The sequence below is a fragment of the Pelodiscus sinensis genome, chromosome 16, assembly GCF_049634645.1.
Source record: "Pelodiscus sinensis isolate JC-2024 chromosome 16, ASM4963464v1, whole genome shotgun sequence".
In the NCBI taxonomy this organism is placed as follows: Eukaryota; Metazoa; Chordata; order Testudines; family Trionychidae; genus Pelodiscus; species Pelodiscus sinensis.
This window is the reverse complement of record NC_134726.1, coordinates 14,936,855-14,961,518: the sequence shown is the minus strand read 5'-3', so window position 1 is coordinate 14,961,518 and position 24,664 is coordinate 14,936,855. Positions and strand designations below refer to the sequence as shown.

Genomic DNA, 24,664 nt, shown 5'->3' with positions numbered 1-24,664 from the left:
CAATTCATATGAGAATATTGCTGGCTGTTCCCCTTCATCAGGAGGTGAAAGGAAAGTGCTCAGTTTTCTGCATTCCTCACTCCAGCTGTGAAGCGCAGGGGGGCAGATGAACCTGGCCCTGCCCACAATGGAGCTGCAGTGGTCATGGAGAGGCACTTCTCATCAGGCTCCATGCTTCTGCAGTGAGACGGGGCTGGAGTAGTCTTCTCCCTTTGGAGCAGCTTGCATTCTGAACCCCTCATCCCCACCCAGAGCAATGATTTAAATGAAGCATGTAAATTTTCACTTTATTTTCAAAAAATAAAAAAATTAAGCATTGAGCAGTGCTGGGTAAATCTTCTAGTGGTCTATTTTTTATTAGTGTTTAAGCTTAAGGTCTCAAATGTGTTTTAGTTTTATTACAAAATTGCTTTGACTAGAAATTGAAATTTATTTTGAAGGTAAGAGAATGTTTCTGCAGAGTAAGAGAGACCTTTATCGGGCTTATCTTTTTATTACAGGTCATTTACCCAGTTTTGAATTTGTACTCATCTAGGGTGTGTCCAAACTACATGGCTGATCAGCTGTTGGTCGGCTCAGCGCGCGCTAGTCTGGACGCTCCCGCGCCGACCTGAAAGCCCTTTATCGATCTCCCCGTTATGCCTCGTAGGATGAGGTTTACCAGGGAGGTCGATAAAGGGCTTTCATGTCGGCAGGGGAGCATCCAGACTTCCCCGATCTGCCGACAAACAGCTGATCGGCAGAGTGGGGCAGCCATTTAAATTTCATTTCCCTTTGCCAAACAAACAAATCTACATCCGTCGACAGAGCCATGTAGTCTAGACGTACCCTTAGTGTTTTTGTTTCTGTAGCTCAAATTTGCTAAATGTTGCTACAAAACTTTCTTGTTAAATCTCTTCCTTTCTTCACCTTCTTGATATGGTATTGATGCTCCTTCCCACCAACTTGCAGTGGACCTTAGTTCTAGCGGTGTTCCTGTGGGTGCTCCACTGATGTCTTGGCGCACCTTCGTGCTGCTGATTGGAGATTTTGCCTAGCAGTGCCTTCCTGCACCACACATGTGCAGTTGCTGTCTCGCACTGTTTTAGTCCATTAGATGCATGCATAGCGCGATCCTCCCTAAGTTCCTTTTCTACCATCCTCAGCTGAAGATGGAGTCACAGCAGTGCTATCCTTCTGACAGAATGTTAAAAAAAAAAGTACAGTTAGTTTACAAATTGTAAATAGTTTTATTCAGTTTATACCCTAAAATCCTGACTATAATGCATACCTATGCATAATGCACACCTACCTTTTAAAAATGAGAATTCCAGCATAAACTGAACTCCTGTCTATAATGCGCACCCCGACTTTGCTGTATTTTGTCTTGCCTTTTTGTATTGCTGGGTAATCACACGTGAGCGCACGAGTATACAGTGCGCGGCGTTTCCATGCTGTCTTTGGGATGCCATGAGTTGTTGGCGATCTTACATGATTGCTGAAAAACTTAAAGTTGTTAGCTATGCTGAGGCTCATGGCTACAGAGCTGCCAGCCATGAATTTGATGGCAGAGCAGAGTCTAACATTTGGCTTTGGAGACTGCAGAAAGAGCACCTACAAGCGCTGCCTCAGATGAAGATGGCTGAGCGAGGTTAAAGTGCTGCATATCCTGAATTGGAGGCCAAGCTGGTTGAATGGATTGCTGAGTGTAGACAGCAAGGCGGTGGTGTTAGCATTGCGGAAGTTAGAATGAAGGCTTTGACCATGGCCAAAACGTACGCTAATACAGCCGGGTTTAAAGCTTTGCATAGCTGGGGCAATCGGTTCATGAATCGCCATGGCCTATTGGTCCGATGCCAAACAACAGTCAAACAGAAGCTACCCATGGACTCAGACGCCAAGGTACTACAGTTCCAAAAGTTTATCATAAAACTACGCAAGCAGCACTGCTACGACCTTTCATTAATTGGTAACGCAGATCAGACACCATTAAATTTCGATAATCCCTACAACAGAACGCTTGTGTGAAAGGTGCCAAGACCGTCTCCATTGCTACCACAAGCCATGAAAAGTCTAGGTTTACCATAATGCTTGCTTGCTTGCATGGCCGACGGAATGAAGCTGCCTCCTTATATTGTGTTCAAGCACAAGACAATGCCAAAGAATATTATATTCCCGAACACCGTTCACATGCGTGTTCACCCTAAAGTCTGGATTGATGAAGCTTTAATGCTTGATTGGCTACAGACGGTTTGGGCGAAGCGGCCGGGTGGACTTATGAGAAAGCGGTCTCTAATAGTTTTGAATGCATTTTGGTGTCAGCATAGGCCATCCGTCAAGAAAAGGCTTCAGCAGGACAAAACAGTCTTAGCAATTATTCCTGGTGAAATGACCAAAATGTTGCAGCCGCTTGATGTGACAGTTAACAAGCCAATGAAAGATGCACTACGTAGGAAATGGAACACCTGGTTCTTGGAAGGTGAACATACATTTATTGCAGGTAGAGGTATGCGAATACCGACGCTGCAAGATGTTACCCAGTGGATAGCGGATGTCTGGGTTGAACTTGATCCCGCTATCGTAAGGAAGGGGTTTCTGAAATGCAGCATCTCGAATCCTATGGATGGCAGCGAGGATGATGCCCTGTTGATGGATCCGAGCGACGATGAATTGTCCGAGGGCAAACTGCCGGTATGCGAAGATGACAACGATTTGTATTACCTGGATGAAGATGTCGAGAAGATACCCCGGAAGATATTGCTCGTCTGTTTGAGGAAGATTCTAACAAATGTGAATTCGAGGGCTTTGAAGATGAGTAGAAGATCAATTAACATATGGTATTTGCTTGTTTGTGCTGCAGTGTTGATTTCATTTGTTTAACTTACTTTTTTGAAACTGTGTGTATAGTTGCTTGTCGATGCTAATAAAAATCAACTTAACCTCTGGTGTCCAGCGATTAAGTGCCGCGGAACCGCCAAATGAAAACTTAGGGGGAAAAAAACTCGTATAGATAATGCGCACCCCGACTTTGATGTTAAACAAAAGGGGAGAAAAAGTGTGCACTATACTTGCGACTTTACGGTAAGTAGTTTCACCTAGTTCCTTATTTCAAAACCAAAAAAACCTGTTTCCCAGGAGTTTCTCTCTCTTCTCCCCCCCACCCCCCATTACTTTGTTTCTCTCCAAGTTCTGTATCTTCACGTTTGTTCAGCATGCCAGGCTCTCCTAGCTTCAAGAAATGTGATTCATGTAGGGACTCAGTGCCGATGATATGTGTCCTGTATTTAAATGCCTGGGAGAAAGCCATGTAGTGCAGAAGTGCTCGCATTGTCAAAACATGATGGCCAGAGTGAGGAAAGACCACAAAATGAGGCTGAAGAATCCTCTGGGAGAAATCCCTCTAACCACCGGAGGATAAGCCCCCAGACAGATGGGCGCACACAGCGCCCGGTGAGAGGGCTAGTTCATTGCCCCACCGAGGCTCTGGAGTGCCACAGGCTTTACTGGCACAATCACTGCCCACTCCATGGTGCTGTCTACTTCCAGCACCGGGGAGAAGTGAAAACTGGCCTCAGCGAAGAGATCGGAGTTGGAACCGAAATGCTTGGCACCCGCTGATGTCATGCTGCTGCCAGGGCACCCACAGGCATCCTGGCACCAACTGAACAAGCCAGTTCCTGGCAGACGGAATTAAAGCATGGTCTGGTACCGGAGCATAAGACAGCGGTTCCCAAGACCTGCCACTTACAAAAAGCCCCACATTTGGGGGCCCCATCTCCACTGGTGCAGGAAGTACCTTCATCACACTCCCCAACATTACCTCACTCCAGCTCTGTCACGTATCTCTCCCCACTCGGGGCTTAGTTCTCCCACTGGGGCTCCCCTTGCAGGTGCTGCCACCTCCTTCCCGCCGTAAAAGCCGGGTTTGCACATCTGGCACCGGTCGTGAGCGGAGGGGGACCTGGGCCCTCCCTCTCTCCAGGTCCCAGCCCAGGACTCTTAAGAACAGGTGTCGTGGACACCCTGCCCAACCGGGGGGGGCTATAGCAGCAACTCATTGGTCCCCGGGTTCTCCCTGATCCCGTCCTGGGCTGCTACCTCCTCTCCGGCCGGTCACCGGCTGTCTCCGCCAGGTCCGGTGGTTATCCTCACCCCGTCCTGGCGAGCCGATCCTCCAGCTCCGGTGGTCCGGTCTGGTCCCAGCTGGTCCAGAGCGGCTACCTCCCTCCTTCCCTGCTCACAGCTGGGAGCTGCCTTTTGAAGCTGGCGCCCCTTTCCGGGGACTCCGGTGCATGCCTTCCGGGCCCTCTGCCCCTACCCCGGGGCAACCGCCAGGGAACCGCCTGCGCTGGCGGCCGCCGCTGAATAGGTGCGGCAGAGCCGCTAGGGCTTCCCGGCACCTGTGCCTTCTGGCGCCCGAGTGCAGGGCGCGGGGCTAGCCTCTGCAGTCCCGTCACAAGCTCATGTAGACAAAGTATAGAAATATTTTCTAACTCTCCTACACCATTGTCACTGCGAACTGAACATGGCAGCAGGCTGGGGAGAAGATTTTCATCACATCACTAATCCCCAATGGGATTAGTGGTTCGTGGAACTAAACTTGACACCATCTTTTTCAATAGCCTCCACACCTTCTGTGGCTTGCTGTGGATCCGGGTATGAGTGGGTAACAGCTTTGACCTCAGTGGCCTCTCTGGGAGTCATGGCACCAATATCACCCCTGCTTCTCCCATTGCCACCACTTACGAGATGCACCAGCCTCTACCCCTGTGCATTCAGCCACACAGTCTTTGACTCTCAGAGCACATTCCATTTATTGTGCCCATCTTTCAGTAATAACCCAGGCAGATCCAGCACATGATGATGATAACTTACCTCAATCCAATTCAGAGTTCTTCACAGGCCTTGCAGTTTTCTGCTGTTCCAGACGAGGCAGTTTTCCAAGTATCGCCCTCCACTGGCAGATGACCTAAAAAAATTCCAAGATTATTCAAATGAGTGGCTCAGTCTGGGGACATTACACTCCAAGAAGTGCAAGACTAACAATATAAATTACTTAAAATACTCCAACCTGCTACATCCTCAGAGAGCATTACCCATCAATGAGGATATCATAGAACCATCGTATATACTCTGGCAGACACAGGCCTTTATCCCCTCGACCAACCAGAGAGCTGATAGAAAATACTTTGTCCCAGCAAAAGAGATGGATACTCTTTTCTCAAATCCCTACCCAAATTCATTAGTCATAGATTCAGTTCTTCATAAATAAAATACAACTCTACAACCCCCGATACAACTCTACGACTCGAGAGAACACAAACAACTAGATCTCTTTGGCTGGAAAGTATACTCCTCTGCCACCTTCCAGTTCAGAATATTGATTTACACTGCCCTTCTGGCTCATTATGATTATACCAATTATTCCAGATTACAAGATATTTTACAGGATCTTCCTGAAAACAAGAGACCCTATGTCCAGTCCATCATCAAAGAGGGCCAATCCATAGCAAAAACAGCTCTCTGGATATGATGGATTCAACATCTAGGCAATAGTAATGCTCAGGGCATCCTCGTTTATACTCAGTGGGAGTTCTAAAAGAATTACAGAAAAGGTGGAGGGACCTCTCCTTTGATAGGAACCAACTGTTCGCTACAAAAACAGAGGGGGTGTTACACTCAATCAAAGATTCTCTGCTCCACACTGGGTACTTTAGGCATGTACACCTTGCCTAATAAAAAATGCAGACACGCCCCACACCAAAGACCAAGAGACTTGAACTATCATAGGCAACAGCAGAGGCCATATGACAACAGGCTGGAGCAACATCCCAATAGGAGGACCCAACACAACCAGTCCTCCAATACTCGGTCTGAGTGACCATTCCAAAGATCCAGTGCATCCAAACACAATCTTCCATCACCATCTGAGACCCTTTAACCAACAATGGGCCCTTATTACTATGGACAGATGGGTTCTCAAGATCATCAAATCAGGCTACACAATCCCTTTTACGTCTGTACCCCCTACCCAACCCTCTACCCCGTCCCTCTTCAGGGAGCCCTCTCACAAGCTCGTTACAAGCAAAAGTACAAAAGCTGCTCAGCCTAGGGGCAGTAGAACCAGTTCCCACAGAATATTAGGGAAGACTAACTGCCAAGAAAACGGGGCTAGAAGCCAATTTTAGATCTCAGAAAGCTCAACAAGTTTGTCTGCAACAGCAAATTCTGAGTGGAGATTCTTGCAACCATTTATACCAGCACTGGACAAAGGGGACTGGTTCTCAGCCCTTGACCTTGTAGACGCAGATCTTCATATAACCATACATCCTGGCCACAGGTTCATGGTAGAACAAGAACGCTACCTATATAGAGAGCTTCCTTTTGGTCTGTCCATAGCCCCTCAAGTATTTTCCAAGCCTTCAGCCATGGTCATGGCCTTCCTCAGGAGGCAGAGCATCATTATTTTTTCCCTATCTTGATGACTACCTAATCAAGGGGCCCACGAGTCAACAAACAATAGCCATGACAAACACTACCAAAGATTGCTTCTCCCAACTGGGCTTCCTTATAAATATCCACAAATCTACCTTACAGCCTACCCAGAAGATAGAATTCATTGGGGCACTTTTAAATGCAGTGACAGCAAAAGCCTACCTCCCACTGCAACAACCAAACGTTACGCAACCTTTCAGGGGAGTCAAACATGCTCCCTTCACCACAGCACACGTCTTCAAATGTTGGGACACATGGCAGGCACAACCTTTGTCGTCTTATTCATGAGACTACGTATGGACTGCCTACAGTCCTGGTTCGTGACCATCTACATCCCCAAGTGACACAGCCTTGCAAAGCGCCTCACACTCCCACCAGTAGTCGTACAATCTCTCGACTGGTGTAACTCTCCAAGCAGTATCTTAGCTGGCATGCTTTTCCATTGCCCAGACCTATCAGTAATGATCACATCTGATGCATCACTTCTGGGCTGCGGTGTCCACTGTGGCACGAGAAGGGTACAGGGAAGATGGTCTCAACTCAAGATGCACCTCCATATCAACATCCTGGAACTCAGGGCCATCTGCAAAGTGTGTGCTCACTTCATTCCCCTTATAAAGGGCAGAACTATTCGTGTCTTTATGGACAACACATCCTTTCTGTTCTGCATTAATCTACAGGAGGTTGCCTGATCAATCTCTCACTGTGTAAAAGCAATCAGTTTGGAACTGGTGCAGCAAGAACCAGATAACCCCAACAACCACTTACATTCCAAGCCAGCAGAATACCAGGGCCGACAAACTGAGCAGACGCTTCTCTGAACACGAATGGGAACTCAATCTCAATGTTCTCCTTCCAGTTTTCTGAAAATGGGGATTCCCAATCATAGATCTGTTTGCCACAACAACCAAACACAAATCTGTTCCTGAGCAGGTCACGGCAAGAGATCAGAGGGAAACGCCTTCACCATTTGCTGTATCGCTCCTCTACTCTATTTTTTCCCACCAATTCCCTTACTCTCCAGAGTAATCAACAAGATCCATTCCGACTGAGCTGCAATAATTCTGATCACTCCCTGTGGGCTGAGACAACCTTGGTTCTCTTACCTACATCACCTATCAGTAAGTCAACCAATTCCTCTCCCCATGAGTCCCCACTTGCTAACCTAACTCTGGGGCAAGACCCACCAACCCAAACATGAAAACCCTGAAACTCACAGCATGGCTTCTTCATGGTTCCAAAATGAAGAACTTAACTGCTCAGAGAGAAATAAGCAGATCCTACTAAATAGTTGACATTCCTCCACAAGATACACCTGCCAAAACAAATGGAAATGCTTTTTGGAGTGGTGTAGGCGTTCATCAAATTACAACCAAACACCGCCCTAACACCTACCATACTGGCGTACTTGATGGACCTCAGTGAGGCAGGCCTCTCCATCAGCTCGGTTCGCATCCATCTCTATTACAGCTTTCCGCAAACAAGTTGATGATCTCTCACTCTTTGCACACTTGATGACGAAACGCTTCTTAACAGGCTTGCGGAAAACACATCCACATTTACATTCACCTGTACCACCTTGGGACCTAAATCTTGTACTTGACACACTCACCACTAGCCACGGCCCCACCATAATACCTATCCATGAAACTGGCTTTCATAATGGCAATAACAGCTGCAAGATGAGTGGGCAAAATTGCAGTCTTCATGGCTCACCCCACTGTACAGTACCTTTACTAAGGATAAGGTCACCCTTGGGCCTTATCCCAAGTTCCTCCCCAAAGTAATATCAGAATTTCACCTGAATGAACCCACATACTTATCCATGTATATCTCCTAAACCTCACAGCTCTCCAAGAGAGTCCATCTTGAACACTCTAGATGCCAGACTAGCCCTCACATTCTACCTAGGGAGAACCAAGGAGACCAGGAAATCAGACACACTCTTCATCTGTTTTTCTCATCCCCACAAGGGAACAGCCATCTTTGCACAACGCATTTCCAAGTGGATTGCGAGCTGCATATACACAGCTTACCAGCTTCCTGGAAAAGAACCACTACAGACCATTAGGACATACTCCACACATGCGATAGCTATATCAGTTGCTTTTCTACATAATGTGCCACTAGTGGACAGTTGTAGAGCAGCGACACGGTCTTCCCATCATACTTTTGCACAATATTATGGCCTACAGAAAGGACCCATACCTACCATCACTTTAGTAGATGCAGTCCTTGCTTCTTCACATAATGGCTCCAACACCCACCACCACATGGCAGGTACTGCTACTTAGTCACCTTAGTGGAGCACCTACGGGGACACCACTCGAAGGAGAAAAAGTTACTCACCCTGTGCAGTGACAGTGATTCTTCGAGATGTGTGCCCCTGTGGGTGCTCAATTACCCTCCTTTTCTCCCCTTTATAGGATTTCTGGTAGAAAAGGAACATAGGGAGGATAGTGCTGCATGCGCATCTAATGGACTAAAACAGTGTGAGATTGTGCATGCGTGGCATGGGAAGGCACTGCTAGGCAAAATCTCTGATCAGCGGTGCACAGGCACACTGAGACCTGTGTGGAGCACCCACAAGGACACACATCTTGAAGAACCACCGTCACTGCACAGGGTGAATAATTTTTACTCTCTTTACCTTGCAGTCTGAGGGAACACTGCTTGAATTATTGAGTTTACCATCATGGATGGCAGTGATGCCCAGAAAAAGGGCAGTGTGGAAGTGACAAGGTTTCCCATAGTTGGGTCCCATTTTTGCCCAGACTGTGATTCTGAATGTGCTCCTTCCTTGGAAAGGAACATCAGGTCAGCTCTTCTGTCAGGAAGTATAGTGGCCAACTTAGGATGACCCCAGGCCAAGAAAAATTTCAGAGGAAGACAGTCATGTGGTGGTATACAGAGTTCTCCGTCACTCAGTCCATTTATCTCTGCGTGGCCTTTGAGGATTTCGTTGGAAGGAAGGGCATCTGGTCTCCCTTCTTTTCTTGTCCCCAAAATGTCTAAGTTCAAGGTTAGCTGCAATTCCCTTTTAACTCAAACTTTTTTTTTAAAGTGTTAGGCCATTGCACAAATACGAATGTACATGTGTGTGCTTTTCACCTAGAGTACATCTACATAGCAACATTATTTTGAAATAATGCTAATAAAACTTCGTTCATGTCTACACAGCAAGCAGTTATTTCAAAATAATGTCAAAATACTGTCAAGCTAGAGGACAACTTACTCCAATTCCTGTAACCCTCATTGTATGAGTAAGGAAAATCGGAGGAAGAGTGCTCTATTTTGAAATAAGTGCTGTGTAGACGCGTCCAATTTCAAAATAAGCTATATTGAAATAAGGTACACAATTGACGTAGCTCAATTTGTGTAGCTTATTTCTAGTTAAGCCCTACTGTATAGACACACACCTACACATGTGAAAGCTCAGCTTCACATTTTCTAGAAAGCCAATTGATCTCTTCAGATTCTGAGAGAGGACTGTGAAGAAGGGTAACGCTCCGCTGAATGGAAATTCTCTTCCTGCTCCAATTTTAGGCACAGAACTTATTTTTCAAGGACTCTTAAAGTATGATAGAGTTGATTTGTCTTTAGTCTTCAGCCTCTCCATTGGCATGTGGAGAAGAAACCTTGGTGAAGCTTTAATTACATAGAAGGGTGTGCAGTAAAAGTCAGTCTCTGAGGACATAGGGATTATTAAAGAGTCTGAGAGAAAAGTGGTTGCAAGAATGGCTATCTTTTAAGGGCGATGTGACAGCCTTTTACTTCCTGCCTATATGATGATGCAAGTTGGGGGGAGGGGGAGTGAAGCAGGAGGAGTTACTATTCTGAGTAACATTGTTCCGTACAGGAGGAGTGTTTTTGAAGGAGCCTTGTGAACATAAACTGGAGTCTAAATTTTAGAAAAACAGGTGGTTTTCAAGAGGATTTCGGCTAGCTAATCTATGGTCATTTGTACCAGGGCCTTCGGTATCTGGCTTCAAAATTTGAAAACAGGCTCTTTGGAAGATCCAGACAGAAAACTTAGGTGATATTTTGCTCCATCTATGAATGTATTTGTGTTATGTTGGGCAGTATAGCATTTTAGGATGTCCTTCACTTGTTTAACTGCTTGTTTTTTTTTGAAATGTTATGGTAGGTAACACTAATGTCTGTCAACCTCAGCTTTCTTTTGTGGCGGTTGGAGTATTCAGTAGCAATTGAACATGTATATGTATACAACTTCCAAATATTCATAATGGTTTAAGATCTTTGTTTTCTCCTGCAGGTATGTCACATGATACTATTGTTCAAGAATCAAAGAAATATTGGCAAAATATGGAAGTAAATGCACATGGATCACAGGTATTTCCACTTATATCTTTCACAGGAAGCAAATTTGCATGGGATTAGTATGATTGGTGATGTGCTGGTTTTGATGTCAATGTTTTTACATGATCTAATTGTCAGTTTATCAGAAAATGGTTCATCTGAGTATATGCTCTAATGATTCTCTCTCCCCTCGCCCTTCCCCCATTCAATTAAGCTTTCTGGATACTTCATATAGTCTGATTTTTTCCTAATGCCACATTTCTCATTACAAATGTGCAGTAACCTTTTTCCTGCTTTATTTACTTTATCATTAAGGCTACATCTAGACTGCAAGCCTTTTTCGAAAGTATCCTTCGAAAAAGCCTCTTTCAAAAATGAGTGTCTAGACTACAACCAGTTCTTTCAAAAAAGCAAGTCGCTTTTTTGAAAGAGAGCAGCCAGGCAGTCTGGATGCTATCTTTCGAAAAAGCACAGTTTGCATTACATAGCGCCTTTTTATGAAAAAGCACTTTTGAAAAAAGGCGTTATATCTCATAAAATGAGGTTTACCGTGGTCAAAAAAACTGCTGTGTTCTTTCGATTTATTGTCAACAGAACGCGGTGGTAGTCTAGATGCAGGTAAAGATTTTTTCGAAAAAAGGCCACTTTTTTCGAAAAATCCCTGACACACACTTAACAGAATATGAACCTTCAGAAATATCTTATTTCAAATTCTGCCTTCTTCAGCTGAGGGCCTAGTAAAAAAATCCTTTCCTTTTCTAGGAGTTCCCATTTTTATTTTGTTTAAACAGCACATTGCACACCCATTGCCACAACCTTTGCGTGGATTTTATATGATCTAAACCAGTGGTTCCCAAACTTTTTGGCATCACGGCCCCTTTTTTATTTTTGAGAAACCCTCATGCCACCTCCCCCCCTCCCCCAAAAATAGCTGCAAAACTAGTTGAGGAAAAAAAATAAACACACACAGCAGACACCCGAGCCAGGAAAACTCATTCTCCAGTATTTTTCTGAATTTTTTTACGGGACAGATCAGGCTTTTTCTTGGGAGGAGGGGGGCTGGGTTGCCTCCCCTCCTCCTCCCTCCCCCCCTCAGATTTCCTTCATGCCCACCAGTTTGGGAACCTATGATCTAAACAAAATTAGCATGTTGTCATTAAGAAAAACTTTTACTTTAAGATTGCAAATCTATGTTTTCTGATGCATTTAGAAGCTGTCTAGTATGTAACATTTTATAACCCTTTATCTTAGGAGGTATGTAGTGATTTATGTATGGATTTCTCTGCTGATGCAGATAGTCATTTAAAATTTTTTATTTTAAGATTCTTGGCAACCAAATGAAGCATGGATCTCTAAATTTGAAAATGAAGTTTGTGTGTGCCCAGTGCTGGAGAAATGGTCAAGTTAGCGAGCCAGACAAAAACAAAAAATATTGTAGTGCAAAAGCAAGACACCCGTGAGTAACATGGATTAACTTCAAATGCATAATGTGTCTCATTAAACTATTTTGTAAAAATCTTTTGGATGAGGAAATAAGACTCTTCAAGGGGAGGCAACAAAGCCAAGCATGGTTGAAGTAGATTAAAGTCTTCAACCTTTCAAGTGTATTAATAATCAGGAGTAAGAAATTAATGTTACATACTTTACTTGGCAGTTTATACTGACTTTATTTTTCCTTTAATTCACAAACATGACAAGTGTTTGAGATTTATTAATTGCATTAAAATTAATGGTTTGAGGACGCTTTAGGATCAATCGTTCTTTACCTCTACATACTGTACTATTTGTCAATGGTATTGTATACATTTGAATGCTTCCATGTTCTTTAGGTGGACCAAAGATCGTCGTGTGGTGCTGGTGATGTCTAATGAGCGTAAGAAGTGGATGACCATTCGCCCTCTTCCCACGAAGAAACAAGTGCCTTCACAATTTGATGTATATGTTTATTTGAAAACTACCTTTTAAATAAGACACCTAAATAACTGGAAAATATTAGTAAAGGGCCAAATGTGTGTGTGATGTCCATTGAAATCAGTGGGAGTTCTTGGAGTGGCAGCAGAGCCAGGTGTTACAAAGGATAGCTCTTTTTTTTTTTTTTTTTAAATTGTTGAAGTGCCTCCAAATCAGTGAAATCTCAGTAATAAAAATATAGAAGGTATTAATTACTAATTAATTATTCACATTTGAAGCCTGCAAAATATTTATATAGTTCTCATAAAATTGTATTAAAAATGCAGAATATTTTGAGGGTGAGACACTCCAAACAATATTGGAAGAGATCTGGAATTTCATTTCTTGTGCAGTTGTCGAGATGAGTTTGCAAAACTGTGCTTCCTGGGTTCTGACAACTTGTTACTTTAAAAAGGTTCTGTTTTCAAGGAGCATTGTGTGATTTGTTATAGTGAATGGGAGGCATCCAGCTATAATAATATATACATTTGCCTTACATTTTTAATACTGTCAAATAATTTGAATTCCTGGAAACACAAAATGTTTTAATCATGGTGTGACTTCTAAGTTACAACTGACTGCATTCAATTTCTGTATTTTCTACTGTTGTTGAAGACTCATGAGCCCTTGTGCGCCTAGTGCTTCATAGGGCTTTTTTTAGGACTAGACAAGATCAGTGTGTTATGTGGGCTATATCCAATACTACCTGGATGGCCTTGAGAAAGTCACATAGACCTCAGCTGTATACTGACTGGGCCACAAGTGGCTTGTAGGCCACAGGTTGAGAACCAAATAAGCTGTTAGAGCCGTGGAACTCAACTATTTATTTGAGTTATAGTAATAATAGCTTGTCTGCTTACAGAATGTTAATGGGCATGAAGCAAAGCTACAACAACCTTTTATCACCCATGTAACAATATATGGCTAAAAGTGTTTTGTTTTGGTTTTTTTATTCTTATCTAGTTGTGCAATCATATTGCTTCAGGAAAGAAATGTCAGTATGTTGGAAACTGCTCCTTTGCTCACAGTCCTGAGGAGAGAGAGATGTGGACGTATATGAAAGAGACTAGTAGTAAGTAAAGAGTGTATGAAAGGTATTAAACACATGTCATAAATATTGGCATTTCTGTCTTTTTTTTTAATCTTTCTCTTACATTAAGTATCTCTTAATCAGTTTTCCTGTAGCCTTCCCAAGGCAATCTGGTGGGTAGATTTTTCTTTGAGTAAACCTACCCCACCTCTGATAATACAAAATTAGGGTTTGATACATTGTAACAGCATTTTAATAGATATTAATATTAATAGCAGGTGACCCATTTTGACAGAAATTAGTAATTACTAATAGTGCAGTTTTTAGCTTGATGTGTAAGTAGAAGAGTTGGTTGAACCATGTAAAATAGCATTTGTAGTCATTTATAAGAGCACCAAATTCCTGTATCATTTTTGGAAATGGAGTTAATTTGTATGTTGGGGGTCTGAGTGACTGCAAAAATACCTGTGTTAACATGTGAACAAGAATATTCACTGTTCATTCTTAGGGTTTAAGTTTGTTGTCTAGTTAGGTATATTGTGAGGGAGAAATAATGGATTTTGTGTGATTGCAAAGAACAAACACTGAATAACTGACGTGACACTAACATTTGCATTGCAGATGAGGAAGCGGGATAAATATCAGAAAATTTATTTACAAAACATTTGATTAGCTCTGATATCAGGATTAATGGATATTTCCATCACAGATGAGCACAATGGGGCCCAGCTGCAACTGGGACCTTTGGGTAATATCTAATAAAACTGTGCTTGCTACTCATATTAGGTAAATCTTAATTTCCCCTGCCTAGGTGTCTTGGAAGAGACTGGTCAGGTTCAGAAGCCAGAGTTTCACAGAGCTGTCATTATTAGCTACTGTCTCTCTCTCCTCCCCTCATACAATGGTCTATAGTTTGTCCTTCCTTTTCTACCTACACTAGATGGGGCCTAAAGATATCCATGCCTGATTGCAGACAATTTGGCAAACTCAGCTACATATTGGACTCTTGCCTTTAATTGCTGAATACTTATTTTAGCTTCTGCTCTTGTTAGTTCAAGATATGGAGCAGTTGTATGAAATGTGGCTAAAGAGTCAAAAACCAGAAAAAGAAGATACAACAACTCAAGCAAACAAAGAAAACGGGAAGCAAATTCATATGCCAACTGACTATGCTGAAGTTACAGTAAGTATTGCAGGTGTAGTAATTGTCCTAAACTCTTAACTTTTTTTGCATTTAATACAGAATACTGTGTTCCTTGCTCATAAAACACTCATTAAATGCTTGTATGCAGTGTTCTTGTGGCCATGTCAGTTCCAGGATATTAGAGATAAGACGAGTGAGATCTTTTATTGGACCAACTTTTGTTGGTGAGAGAAATTAAGTTTTGAGCTTGCGCAGAGCTCTTTCTGCTCCTGAAGATGAGCTCTGTGTAAGCACAAAAGCTAGTCTTTCTCAACAGAAGTTGGTCCAATGAATGATATTACCACACACATCTTGTTCTCTGAAATCCTTGCAGTTAGTTAAAAGTGAAGTCATACTGCAGACTCTGCAGAGAATTAGTGCTGCTCTTCAGAATTGGGGGAGATGGAAACTTCAGATGATGACTTTGTATAGAATCATAGACTACTAGAACTGGAAGGGACCTCGAGAGGTCATTGAGTCCAGCCAGTCCCCTGCTCTCACAGCAGGACTAAGCACCATCTAAACCATCCCTGATAGAGGTCTATATAACCTGCTCTTAAATGTCTCCACAGATGGAGATTCCATAACCTTCCCAAGGCAACTTATTCCAGTGTTTAACTACCCTGACAGGAAGTTTTTCTTAATGTCCAACCTAAACCTCTCTTGCTACAGTTTAAGCCCATTGCTGTTTGTCCTATCCTCAGAGGCCAAGGAGAATAATTTTTCTCCCTCCTCGTGACACCCTTTTAGATACTTGAAAACCGCTATCATGTCCCCTCTGTTTTCTCCTTTCAAAACTAAACATGCCCAATTCTTTCAGTCTTCCCTCATGTTCTTTAGGCCTTTAATCATTCTTTTTGCTCTTCTCTGGACCTTCTCCAATTTCTTGACATCTTTCTTGAAATGTGCTCAGAACTGGACACAGTACTCCAGTTGAGGCCTAATTAGTGCAGAGTAGAGGGGAAGAATGACGTCTCATGTCTTGCTCACAATCCTGTTTATGCATCCCAGAACAGATATATAAACACATTTAAAATTATTACTGGAAATATTAAACTGTTAAGCAGCTCCTTGCATGCAATTTTTCTTTAATTTTTGAAATGTGTGTAAACCAGGTGGACTTTCACTGCTGGATGTGTGGAAAGAACTGTAATAGTGAGAAACAATGGCAAGGTCATATATCTTCAGAAAAGCATAAAGAAAAGGTATTCCACACGGAAGATGATCAAAACTGTTGGCAGCATCGGTTTCCAACTGGATATTTTAATATTTGTGATAGGTATGTAGCTTTTAAATTTGAGATATCAAAGTTGCTCATGCATGAATGTGGTACCGCAAACGTAGACAGATACTATCGTTATTGCAGCTACCTGAGATGGTAATATTGATATTGTTTTAATAATGTCCACTCTATTAGTATAAATTGTTGATATGGTATGCAAAACAAATGGTTAAATAGCAATATTTTAACATGAACACCTGAGTGACTAATCGTGTATTTTAATGTGTGGTGGTGAGGTTTGTGTCAGAAGTGACACTGTGGAAAGGTTCAAGTCGTCTTGTGCTAGGATGAAATTTAGTTTAAATAACAGCATTGGTATATCACAGCTATTGCTATAAATATGCCCAGTTCTTAGAACTGCATACAGGGAATTATCCACTCTTCTTATGTAACACATTATCTTGAATTTATGGGGTGTTCTTTGCAAAGCAGATAGCCTTTGGTGACAGAAAACACTGTCATTGGAAACTATCCAAGAAATGTAGGTATGTTCTAGTGACTCAACACACCAACCTGTGCTGGTTAATATACTCTATTTTGTGTCCTCCAACAATGGAATAGACCAGTTAACATACTTTGAATCTCTGGAGACAACCTTGTTGGTTTTGGAGTCTGGGATCCTGTGTTAGAGGTCTAAAGTGCAGGAGCTCTCTGTGGCAGTATTTAAAAACTATATTTTATGGATTTGAGAAAATGAATGGCTGTGACAGGATGGGATTCTGATGATTTTTGGAACTTTGAATTTAATGACTAAATTAACATCTTAAACTGTATGAAAATCTCTCTGAAAAAAGAATTTGTGCTTCTTTAATAAAGATCTAATTGTATGAAACATAGTAGAAAATATTTAAGACTTTTTAAAACCAGATATTTAATGATACTCTTGTGAAAACTATAACATACCAATTTGTTTTAATAGATATATGGCTGGTTCTTGCACTGAAGGAAACAAATGTAAATTTGCACATGGAAATGCTGAGCTTCATGAATGGGAAGAAAGAAGAGATGTTCTAAGAATGAAGCTCAGCAAAGCAAGAAAAGATCACTTGATTGCTCCAAATGATAATGACTTTGGAAAATATAATTTTTTGTTTAAAGACTTAAACTAATACTAAAATGATGCATTCATGTTACCTTATGGAAGCATAAACCAGAAAATTTGACAGAATCCAAAGCACGTGACAGAAAAGCAGCAGATTTTCTGCCTTTATTGGTGCATATTGTTCCTCCTGAACAGCAAAAATAGTAGATGTAGGGGGATTCAGAAGACTTGTCTGTGCTCTCATGAAATGGAATGGTGAAGTAATAAAAAAGTAAGATATAACGTATTACATGCTTATTCGCCTTCTGTTGGACATAATGTTAGAAAAGAGGAGGAGGAGAAGGAAGAGGTTATATCTAGGAAGCCTCCCTAGAGTTGGTCCTTCAGAGGAAAACTTTATGGTAAAATTACAAAACACACTGGGTGTTTTGAGCTAAGAAGAAAATTATGGATGAAAATTCTTTAAATGTTTTAATGGAGAGGATTTGTTAAATAAAACTTTGCTATTTATCTCTATATAGGTTGCTAAAGAGGGTTTTCTTATTAAAAAGGATTTTAAGCAGAATAACCATTTAACAATATATGCTGAATGGTGTATTTTTTTCTCTATTTGTATATTTCAATATAATTTACTGAAATTGGGAGAAAAATGTATTGATTTTTCTTTTTTCAAAATCAAGTAGTTTAAATTCTATCTCTTGGTCTTTGTTTAAATGATGAGTTTTGAAAGATTACACTTGTATGTCAGTATTGTGTATTGTATGAATCAATGTTGCCTATAATAAAGTAACTTTACATGAAGCTCCTTTCTGCATGTAGCTTCTGATTGACTTATATTTTGCACAAAACAGTTACTTAGCCATTAGAGAAAAGTTTCCTTTTGGGCTGCTGCTTACAACCCAAAAAGGGCAAATATCCATCCAGGACATACATGCTGGGTGTTTTGAGCGAAGAAGAAAATTATGGATGAAAACTTCTAACGGGTAAGAGGTAGGGTATGCAGCTTCCTCTTTCCCCAACTTAAAGAAAGGTCAGGATTTGGTTGTGCTAAGAAAACGAGAGGTGCCGGTAATAGGTGTTTGTGCCAGTACATGGAAAGGGAGGGGACAGGAAGAAGAGGGATATGATATACTCAGTCACCACTGGAGGCAGCAAGTGCAGGAGACAGGGATATGCAGAATAACCACTGGGGCAGCTTCACCAATGAGACTAGTTAGCTGGGGGAAGGGGCTTTGCAACAGAGCAGGTAAGTGGTCCCTAACACAATGCCAGAAGGAGGCCCCCCAAGAAAGGCCAGAAACCATGGCCCAGGCCTGGATAGGCTGCATGCTGTAGAGGGGAGCACTGTAGGGCCAAGGGCAGCCCTTGGAGCCTCCCCCACTCCAGTCAGCTGCAGGGGCCAGTTGTAAAGCTTTGCCCCCCTTTCCTCCCATGGACAGGTTGCAGGCCAGGAGAAAGCAGCTCAAGTCAAGGCCCAGCCACAAGAGTGCCACCACACTTCCCTGGACAGGCTGAAGGGCAGAGGGAGGCTGAGAATAGCCAGTGGAGGCACTCCTCCAATCCCTGGACAAGCTGCAGGCTAGGGCTGTCCTGCACAGCTCTGACCCTCCTGGATCTGCTGGCCAAAGAACACAGCTTCGGTCCTCCAGAAAGCTGCTGCCACAGCAGCAGTGTCCTCATTGCCCAAGTGAGCTTTCCTTCCTCCCTCCACTCAGCCTGGGCTTTGTGCCCTCACTCCTGCACCACCACTCAATGCTATGAGCCAGGAATAGTGTCTCTAGCCTCAGTCAGAAATTGGATATGTGCAGTTGGTTGGATCACTTGATTACCTGTTCTGTTCATTCCCTCTGGGACACCAGTGACACAAGACAGGATATTGGGTTAGATGGACCTTTGGTCTGACCTAGGATAGTGGCTGTTCTGTTCTTACAGATTTTCTGCAGTGGTAAGTAATGTGGTCATTTATTTTGCACAGTGAGCAACACTGAGTAGGCAAGAAACTACATTTTAAAAATAAAGCTTGCTTTAGGTTTTTAACTGACTACTCCAGACATGTGTGTTATGATTTGAGGAATTGGACAAAATGCTATCAAGTTTTGTATTGAACACATATGGTTTCTAGCCTCTAGGTTTTGGAAGTATTTTCCCCCTCTTCTACTTTGCAGCTGAAATGCACTTCGCAAGCCACTCCAGAGAAATTCCTTTCAGCAGTAGAAGACCAAAAGAGTTGTGCTTTAATCTGAAATGTCACTTCTGAACAAGGTTATCCTCCGGATCACAGCTATGAGCTCTTTTCTTTCTACATTTTGTCTTTACTTCTAGGGATGTTAGCATATATTAGTTCAAAGGATTAACCAATATGCCTGCTCTTATCAGTTAATCATAATGACTACATGCAACTCCCCTCCCTGCCCCTGCACTCACTGTTCATGCAGCAGTTATAATAGGATACATATGTTATGTATACTATTTGAGTTGTCCTACTGGTTGTTGAAAGATGAAGAAAAGTGTAATGAAGATTAGCTTTAGTAAACTTTTAAGATTGAAACAGGACTTCTCTACTTGTACTCAGGGCTGGATTAAGGCATGGGCTAGCCGGGCAGTCAACCTATAGGGGGCACCTGACAGCAGCTGTAAGGGGCATACAGTGCCCCTTATAGCTGCCATCAGGTGCCGTGCGCCTGGCTCCCAGATCACGGGCTGCAGCAGCTCCTAGCGACCACCTACAGCGGCCGCCTATGGCGGGGGCTGCATTAACCCCCCGCTGGGCCGGCCAGCCATGCCCTTCCCCCCACAGCCAGGGGGCCCTGCATGGCCAGGCTCTGCCCACCCCGGGCTGTGCGCCAGCGGCGGTAGCTGGGCAGGGCTGGGCCTGGCAGGTGCCTCCTGCTACTATCAGCTTCATGTGCCCTCCCCTATGCACCCTCCCCCAACCCAGAGCACAATTAAACTGTCTGGCAGGGGCACCGGAATGGCTGGGTCCGTCCCTGCTTGTACTGTTCTGTCTGCTAAATATATTCCTATCTTTCTCCTTTCAGTTAATTTATCACCCACAGAAACAAGTTATTTTTTTCATTGTAAATTACCTCAGACTAGCGAAATCACCCCAGACCTTTTTTTCTGTTAACCCCCCTCGCCGCCCAGTTTTCTGACGGGGCTTGAGTTGATTTGTATGGCCGCTACTCAAAAAGCCGTAAACACTTCAGCGACGGTCGGTGCCCTGCTTTTCGCCTGCGTTTATTCAGCCTGGAACTTGCCTTTGTTTGAAACATTCGCTCAATGATACTTACAAGAGTGAACCAGAAAAGAGGGTTTCAAAGTTCAGCGAACACCCACGGTGCGGAGACCAATCCCGAACGCGGTCTCTGCTTTCCCCCATGGCTGCACTGCGGCCCAGGGAGAGCGACATCGCGGCCGTGGCCCGGCTCGGGCTGAGGACACTCGCCTCGGTCCGTTTCCCAACGGGCAGGTGAGACGCGAACACAGGGAGTTGTGAGGCGATGCGGGGGCCGCGCTGGTGTTTGACCATCGTTAATGGGGAGGCGGCGTTTTTCGCCTACTGCGCGTAGGCCCCTGGGGCTTGGCGACGGCCGACCCTCACCCTTCCCCCCATTTCCGAGCGAGCAGGCCGCTGGGAGCCGCCCGTATGCCCCGCGCTCTAGCGCTGCAGTGGCGGCCGCGTGGCTGCAGGTCCCTGCCAGGCGCGGCGACGTGGGGCCGGGCCTGTGTGCGCCTGCTCCGCGGGCCCGGCTGGCGGCGCCCGGGCCGGGCCGGACCGGGCGAGGAGACGTGGCGGCGTTGGGTTCGCTCGTGAGCCGTAGCCGCCCCCAGCCGTCCCGCCCAGGAGGCCTTGACAGGCCGGGGGTAGGGAGACGTGTGCGAGCGCCAGCGGCCCGTCCGCCCCTCCCCGCCCCGGGCTGGGAGGTGATGTCGTTATGCGGAGGCTCCGACCACTCCGCTGCCCCCCGGCCTCGGCCCCGTGCTGCCCAGATGGCCCGGAGACCCGAGCTGCTGTGCGGAGCGGCGGTCGTGCTGGTCTGCGCCCTCCTGGTCACCCTCAAAGTCACCTGCAGGTAACGGGGCCTGCGAGCTGCCCGGCCGAGGCGGCGCACGAGGGGCTTCCTGGGGTGGGCCGGAGGCGAGGGCGAGGGCTGGGCGCTGCCATGCTACTAGGGAGGCTCAGCGCGAGAGCACGGCGGTGCTGAGTCTCCCTGTCACTGGCACGCAGCCCGGGGAGCCTTGCTGTGAGAGTGCGTGGGGAAGCGCGCTCCCCCTTCCCGGGCATTGACACCCGTCCCCGGGAACTGTGCTTGGAGCACATGGAGACGGGCGGAGCTCTCTCTGGACACTGGCATGCACCCCAGGGGGCTCTGTGGAAAGTTTGAAGGCCCTGAGCTGTTTTTATGACACCAATGTACCTGAAGAGCTCTTAAATCAGGTGTAGGGAACCTTTTGTGGGTTGGGGGCTTGTGGCCCACAGAAAAATCAGTTGGGGACTGCACATAAGTGAGAAGCACCCCCCCAAAAGAAAAAGAGAAACTGCTCACTGATGTGGCCCCCTGACTGAGGAGAAAGAGACACTCCAAATTCCTCTTCAATACCAGAGCCTAAGGGGGCCCAGGCTCGGAGATTTTATGTGCCTCAGCCCTGTGGTGGGGGGCTGGTTCTCCAGCGCAGGCTCCCCAGTGCTGGGGAAGAGAGCTCTGAGCTTCAGGGGCTGCTTTCAGCCCCCAGGCCTTAAGTTTCCCACCCCTGCCTTAAATGGCATATACCTACTCTGACCCCAGGACAGTGTTGATTTTAAATGCGCAGTCTGGTTGTACCCATAAAGCGCTGAAATGTCCTGGAAATTCCAGTATTTTGGCAGGGGAGAGGAGAGGCTTTGCAGGGAGGAAGCGAGCCAGAAATGGCTCCACACTCTGCCCTTTCCTTTCCCCTGCCTGGGGGAAAAGCCTCACAAAGACGCACTGCCTAGAGACTTTCCCCTTTGCTCCCATGGGATATCATCTGGCCCATGGAAGCCAAATGGAAAGCCTCTAGGAAGTTGGTCCCTGAAAAGATGTTCCTGCAGCTAGGGGAAGGGACAGGGCAGTGTGCATAATCTGGCCAATGGGAGCAGTGGAAAGCCATGCATGTCTGAAAGGGGTGTGAAAACAAGTAAGTGGTCCTCTCCACCTCCCACGCAGAGATCTCGCATCTTCAGCCTGCTCACGCACCACCCTGCTGACCCCTTGTGCCCCAGCCTGCTTGCTTACCACTTTCTCACACGCCCACCTTGCTCATTCACTGCCTTGCTGAATGGGCTCTTTTGTGCTGTGATGGGATAATCCTTTGTGTCCCAAACCCCTCCCGATTAGTAGAGGGGGGGAAGGAGCAGTTCTTAGAGGAGTCACACAACCTGCTTCCAGACTGCTCACTAGGGATGTTAAATAACTATTCAATTAACCGATGAGTAACCTCATGAATTATTATTGGTTACTCGACTATTCTATAGTCCCGGGGACGTGGCTGGCAGTCAGTGCACTCTGGCCCCACTCCCGACAAGCCCCCTGCCACTATGCATGGAGTGCTAAGTGGGAGCTGGCCCACAAGGAAAGCCAGTTTAAGAACCAGCTCCCCTCATGGCCTGGCTGCCTGTTGCCCTGTGCTACTGTCTCTGATACAGTGGTGATAGCAGCCCCTTTCCAGGGAGAGAGGACAATCTCAGCTCCTGGACCCGGTGTGAGCCAGAACTGTGCCGGGCTGCCTGCCTACCTCCTAATAACATTTTAAATGCAGAGCCACAGCGGTGGTAGGTCCTGGACTTGTCACAAGCCAGGACTAAAAGAGGCTGTTGGCTAGCCTGCTAAAAAATTTATGAGCAGGGAGAGGGGGAATTGTGTGTAGGCTATGGCATTAACCTATTAGCTTTTGCTTATTGGTTATTTGGTTAATTGACTGCTCAATTACATCCCTTCCGCTCACCCCGCCCTGGCACTCTCTCCTGATTGGTCAAATCTGCTCTCGGGGTGGTTCTATGGGGCCTAAACCTATCCTTATTGGTAGAGGGTAGTGGGAGGTATTCTTAGAGGGGTCATGTGACACACTTTACTTCCAGTCATGAGCCCATCTTGACCTTGGAAGTACTATCCCAGGGGTGGGACTTCCTGTGGCAGGTGGGCAGGGCCTAAGGGCTATGGGGGCATAGCTAACTGGGTCAGGGGTGTGGCTAACACTAGATATGTCCCCATTTTTAATGGTGGGCCTGGATTGTCATTCAGATCTTGCATTGGAAGGACATTGAAGTTAACTGTACTAGATTGCTGAAAGTCACCCAGGTTTCTCTAGTGTAGGGATTCTCAAATGTTTTCACATCGTGCAGCATAAATAAAGAATTGTATTAGGAACATATGTCTCTCCAATTTACAACTGTGTAGATCTCCTTCCAATTTGTTGACAAATAACATCACTATGGCAACTATAGCAATGTATTTTTTTGGAAAAATATTAGGAAAGAATTTATAGGTTTGGTGATTTAACAACTGGAGATAGGTTAGGGATGCCAGCCAACACTGTGTGACCATCCACTTCTCTGCAGATCACCACCAGTTTCTGCTTTAATGGATGATGTTGGAGTGAGAAGTAGGTATGTGTGATGAATATATTAGGTTGCCATAATTGGATGATATATGGGTGTAATTACCAGTATCTTGATCGTCATCCCAAGCTCTGTTAGCCAGTTGATTTTTAAGGTGAGGGTGAGAGGACAAAATGGGTTAACCCTCTGAATACATACTAATTTATGGATCAAGCTGCCATAAAAGGGAGCTTCTTTTCTTCTCTGTATAATGAGCACCAACCTGATTAGTAGTTCTGCTATCCATAAGGACTCAGTGAGTTCATTTAGTCAAAATGAGTTTTAATAGCTCTGTCACGTAGGAGCAGCTCTTTGAGAATAGTTCAGTGGCTCTCAAAGGGTGGGCCAAATGCTTGGGGCTCACTCCCCCTACCAGCGGGAGCCTGCACTGGTGCTCCAGCCCCTCAGCCCTCCCTCTGCTCCTTGCAAACAGAGTCTGCTTCTATGGGGCTGGAGCAGCCTCTGTCGATGGTGGGCCTACGTCCCCTGCAGACGAGGCTTAAAAAACAACTAATAGTCTGCAGCACTTTTAGAGACTAACAAAAAATGTAGAGCAGCTGGTCTCCAACCTTTTTAAGCATGAGATCACTTTTTGCATTTAAGTGCAATCCAAGATTTACCTCAAACCCAAATACCCTTGCTCTGTCTCCTTTGTGCCCCTTCTCCGAGGCCCTGCCCCTGCTCACTGCATTCTCTCTCCCCCACCCTCCCTCACTTTCACCAGGCAGGGGCAGCGGGTTGGGGTGCAGGCTCTGGTCTTGGATAAA

At 45.0% G+C, this 24,664-nt stretch overlaps 2 protein-coding genes and 1 long non-coding RNA gene across 6 annotated transcripts in view; 2 read left to right on the top strand and 1 right to left on the bottom strand.

Moving 5' to 3' along the window:
* Positions 1-18,082, top strand: part of ZC3H7A (zinc finger CCCH-type containing 7A) — a 67,988-nt gene extending 49,906 nt beyond the window's left edge. For all 3 annotated transcript variants that reach the window (XM_075899325.1, XM_075899323.1, XM_075899324.1), the window contains exons 17-23: positions 10,751-10,827; positions 12,117-12,250; positions 12,624-12,729; positions 13,708-13,816; positions 14,827-14,957; positions 16,073-16,236; positions 17,159-18,082. In XM_075899325.1, the coding sequence (XP_075755440.1) occupies positions 10,751-10,827; positions 12,117-12,250; positions 12,624-12,729; positions 13,708-13,816; positions 14,827-14,957; positions 16,073-16,236; positions 17,159-17,348 (911 nt within the window). In that variant the 3' untranslated portion in view covers positions 17,349-18,082. The remainder of the gene's footprint in view (positions 1-10,750; positions 10,828-12,116; positions 12,251-12,623; positions 12,730-13,707; positions 13,817-14,826; positions 14,958-16,072; positions 16,237-17,158) is intronic.
* LOC102459272 (uncharacterized) lies at positions 273-20,709 on the bottom strand. Its single transcript, XR_332785.4, has 3 exons — positions 20,572-20,709; positions 4,855-4,948; positions 273-1,176 (listed from the first exon to the last, which is right to left on the bottom strand). It is a non-coding gene; the product is annotated as an uncharacterized LOC102459272 (long non-coding RNA).
* Positions 20,619-24,664, top strand: part of TXNDC11 (thioredoxin domain containing 11) — a 103,374-nt gene continuing 99,328 nt past the window's right edge. Inside the window, exon 1 of one of the 2 annotated variants that reach the window (XM_025190141.2) lies at positions 20,619-20,750. In XM_025190141.2, the coding sequence (XP_025045926.2) occupies positions 20,659-20,750 (92 nt within the window). In that variant the 5' untranslated portion in view covers positions 20,619-20,658. Of the gene's footprint in view, positions 20,751-21,208; positions 21,355-24,664 lie in introns of those variants that run through there. The other variant, XM_006134121.3, reaches the window with a different exon arrangement.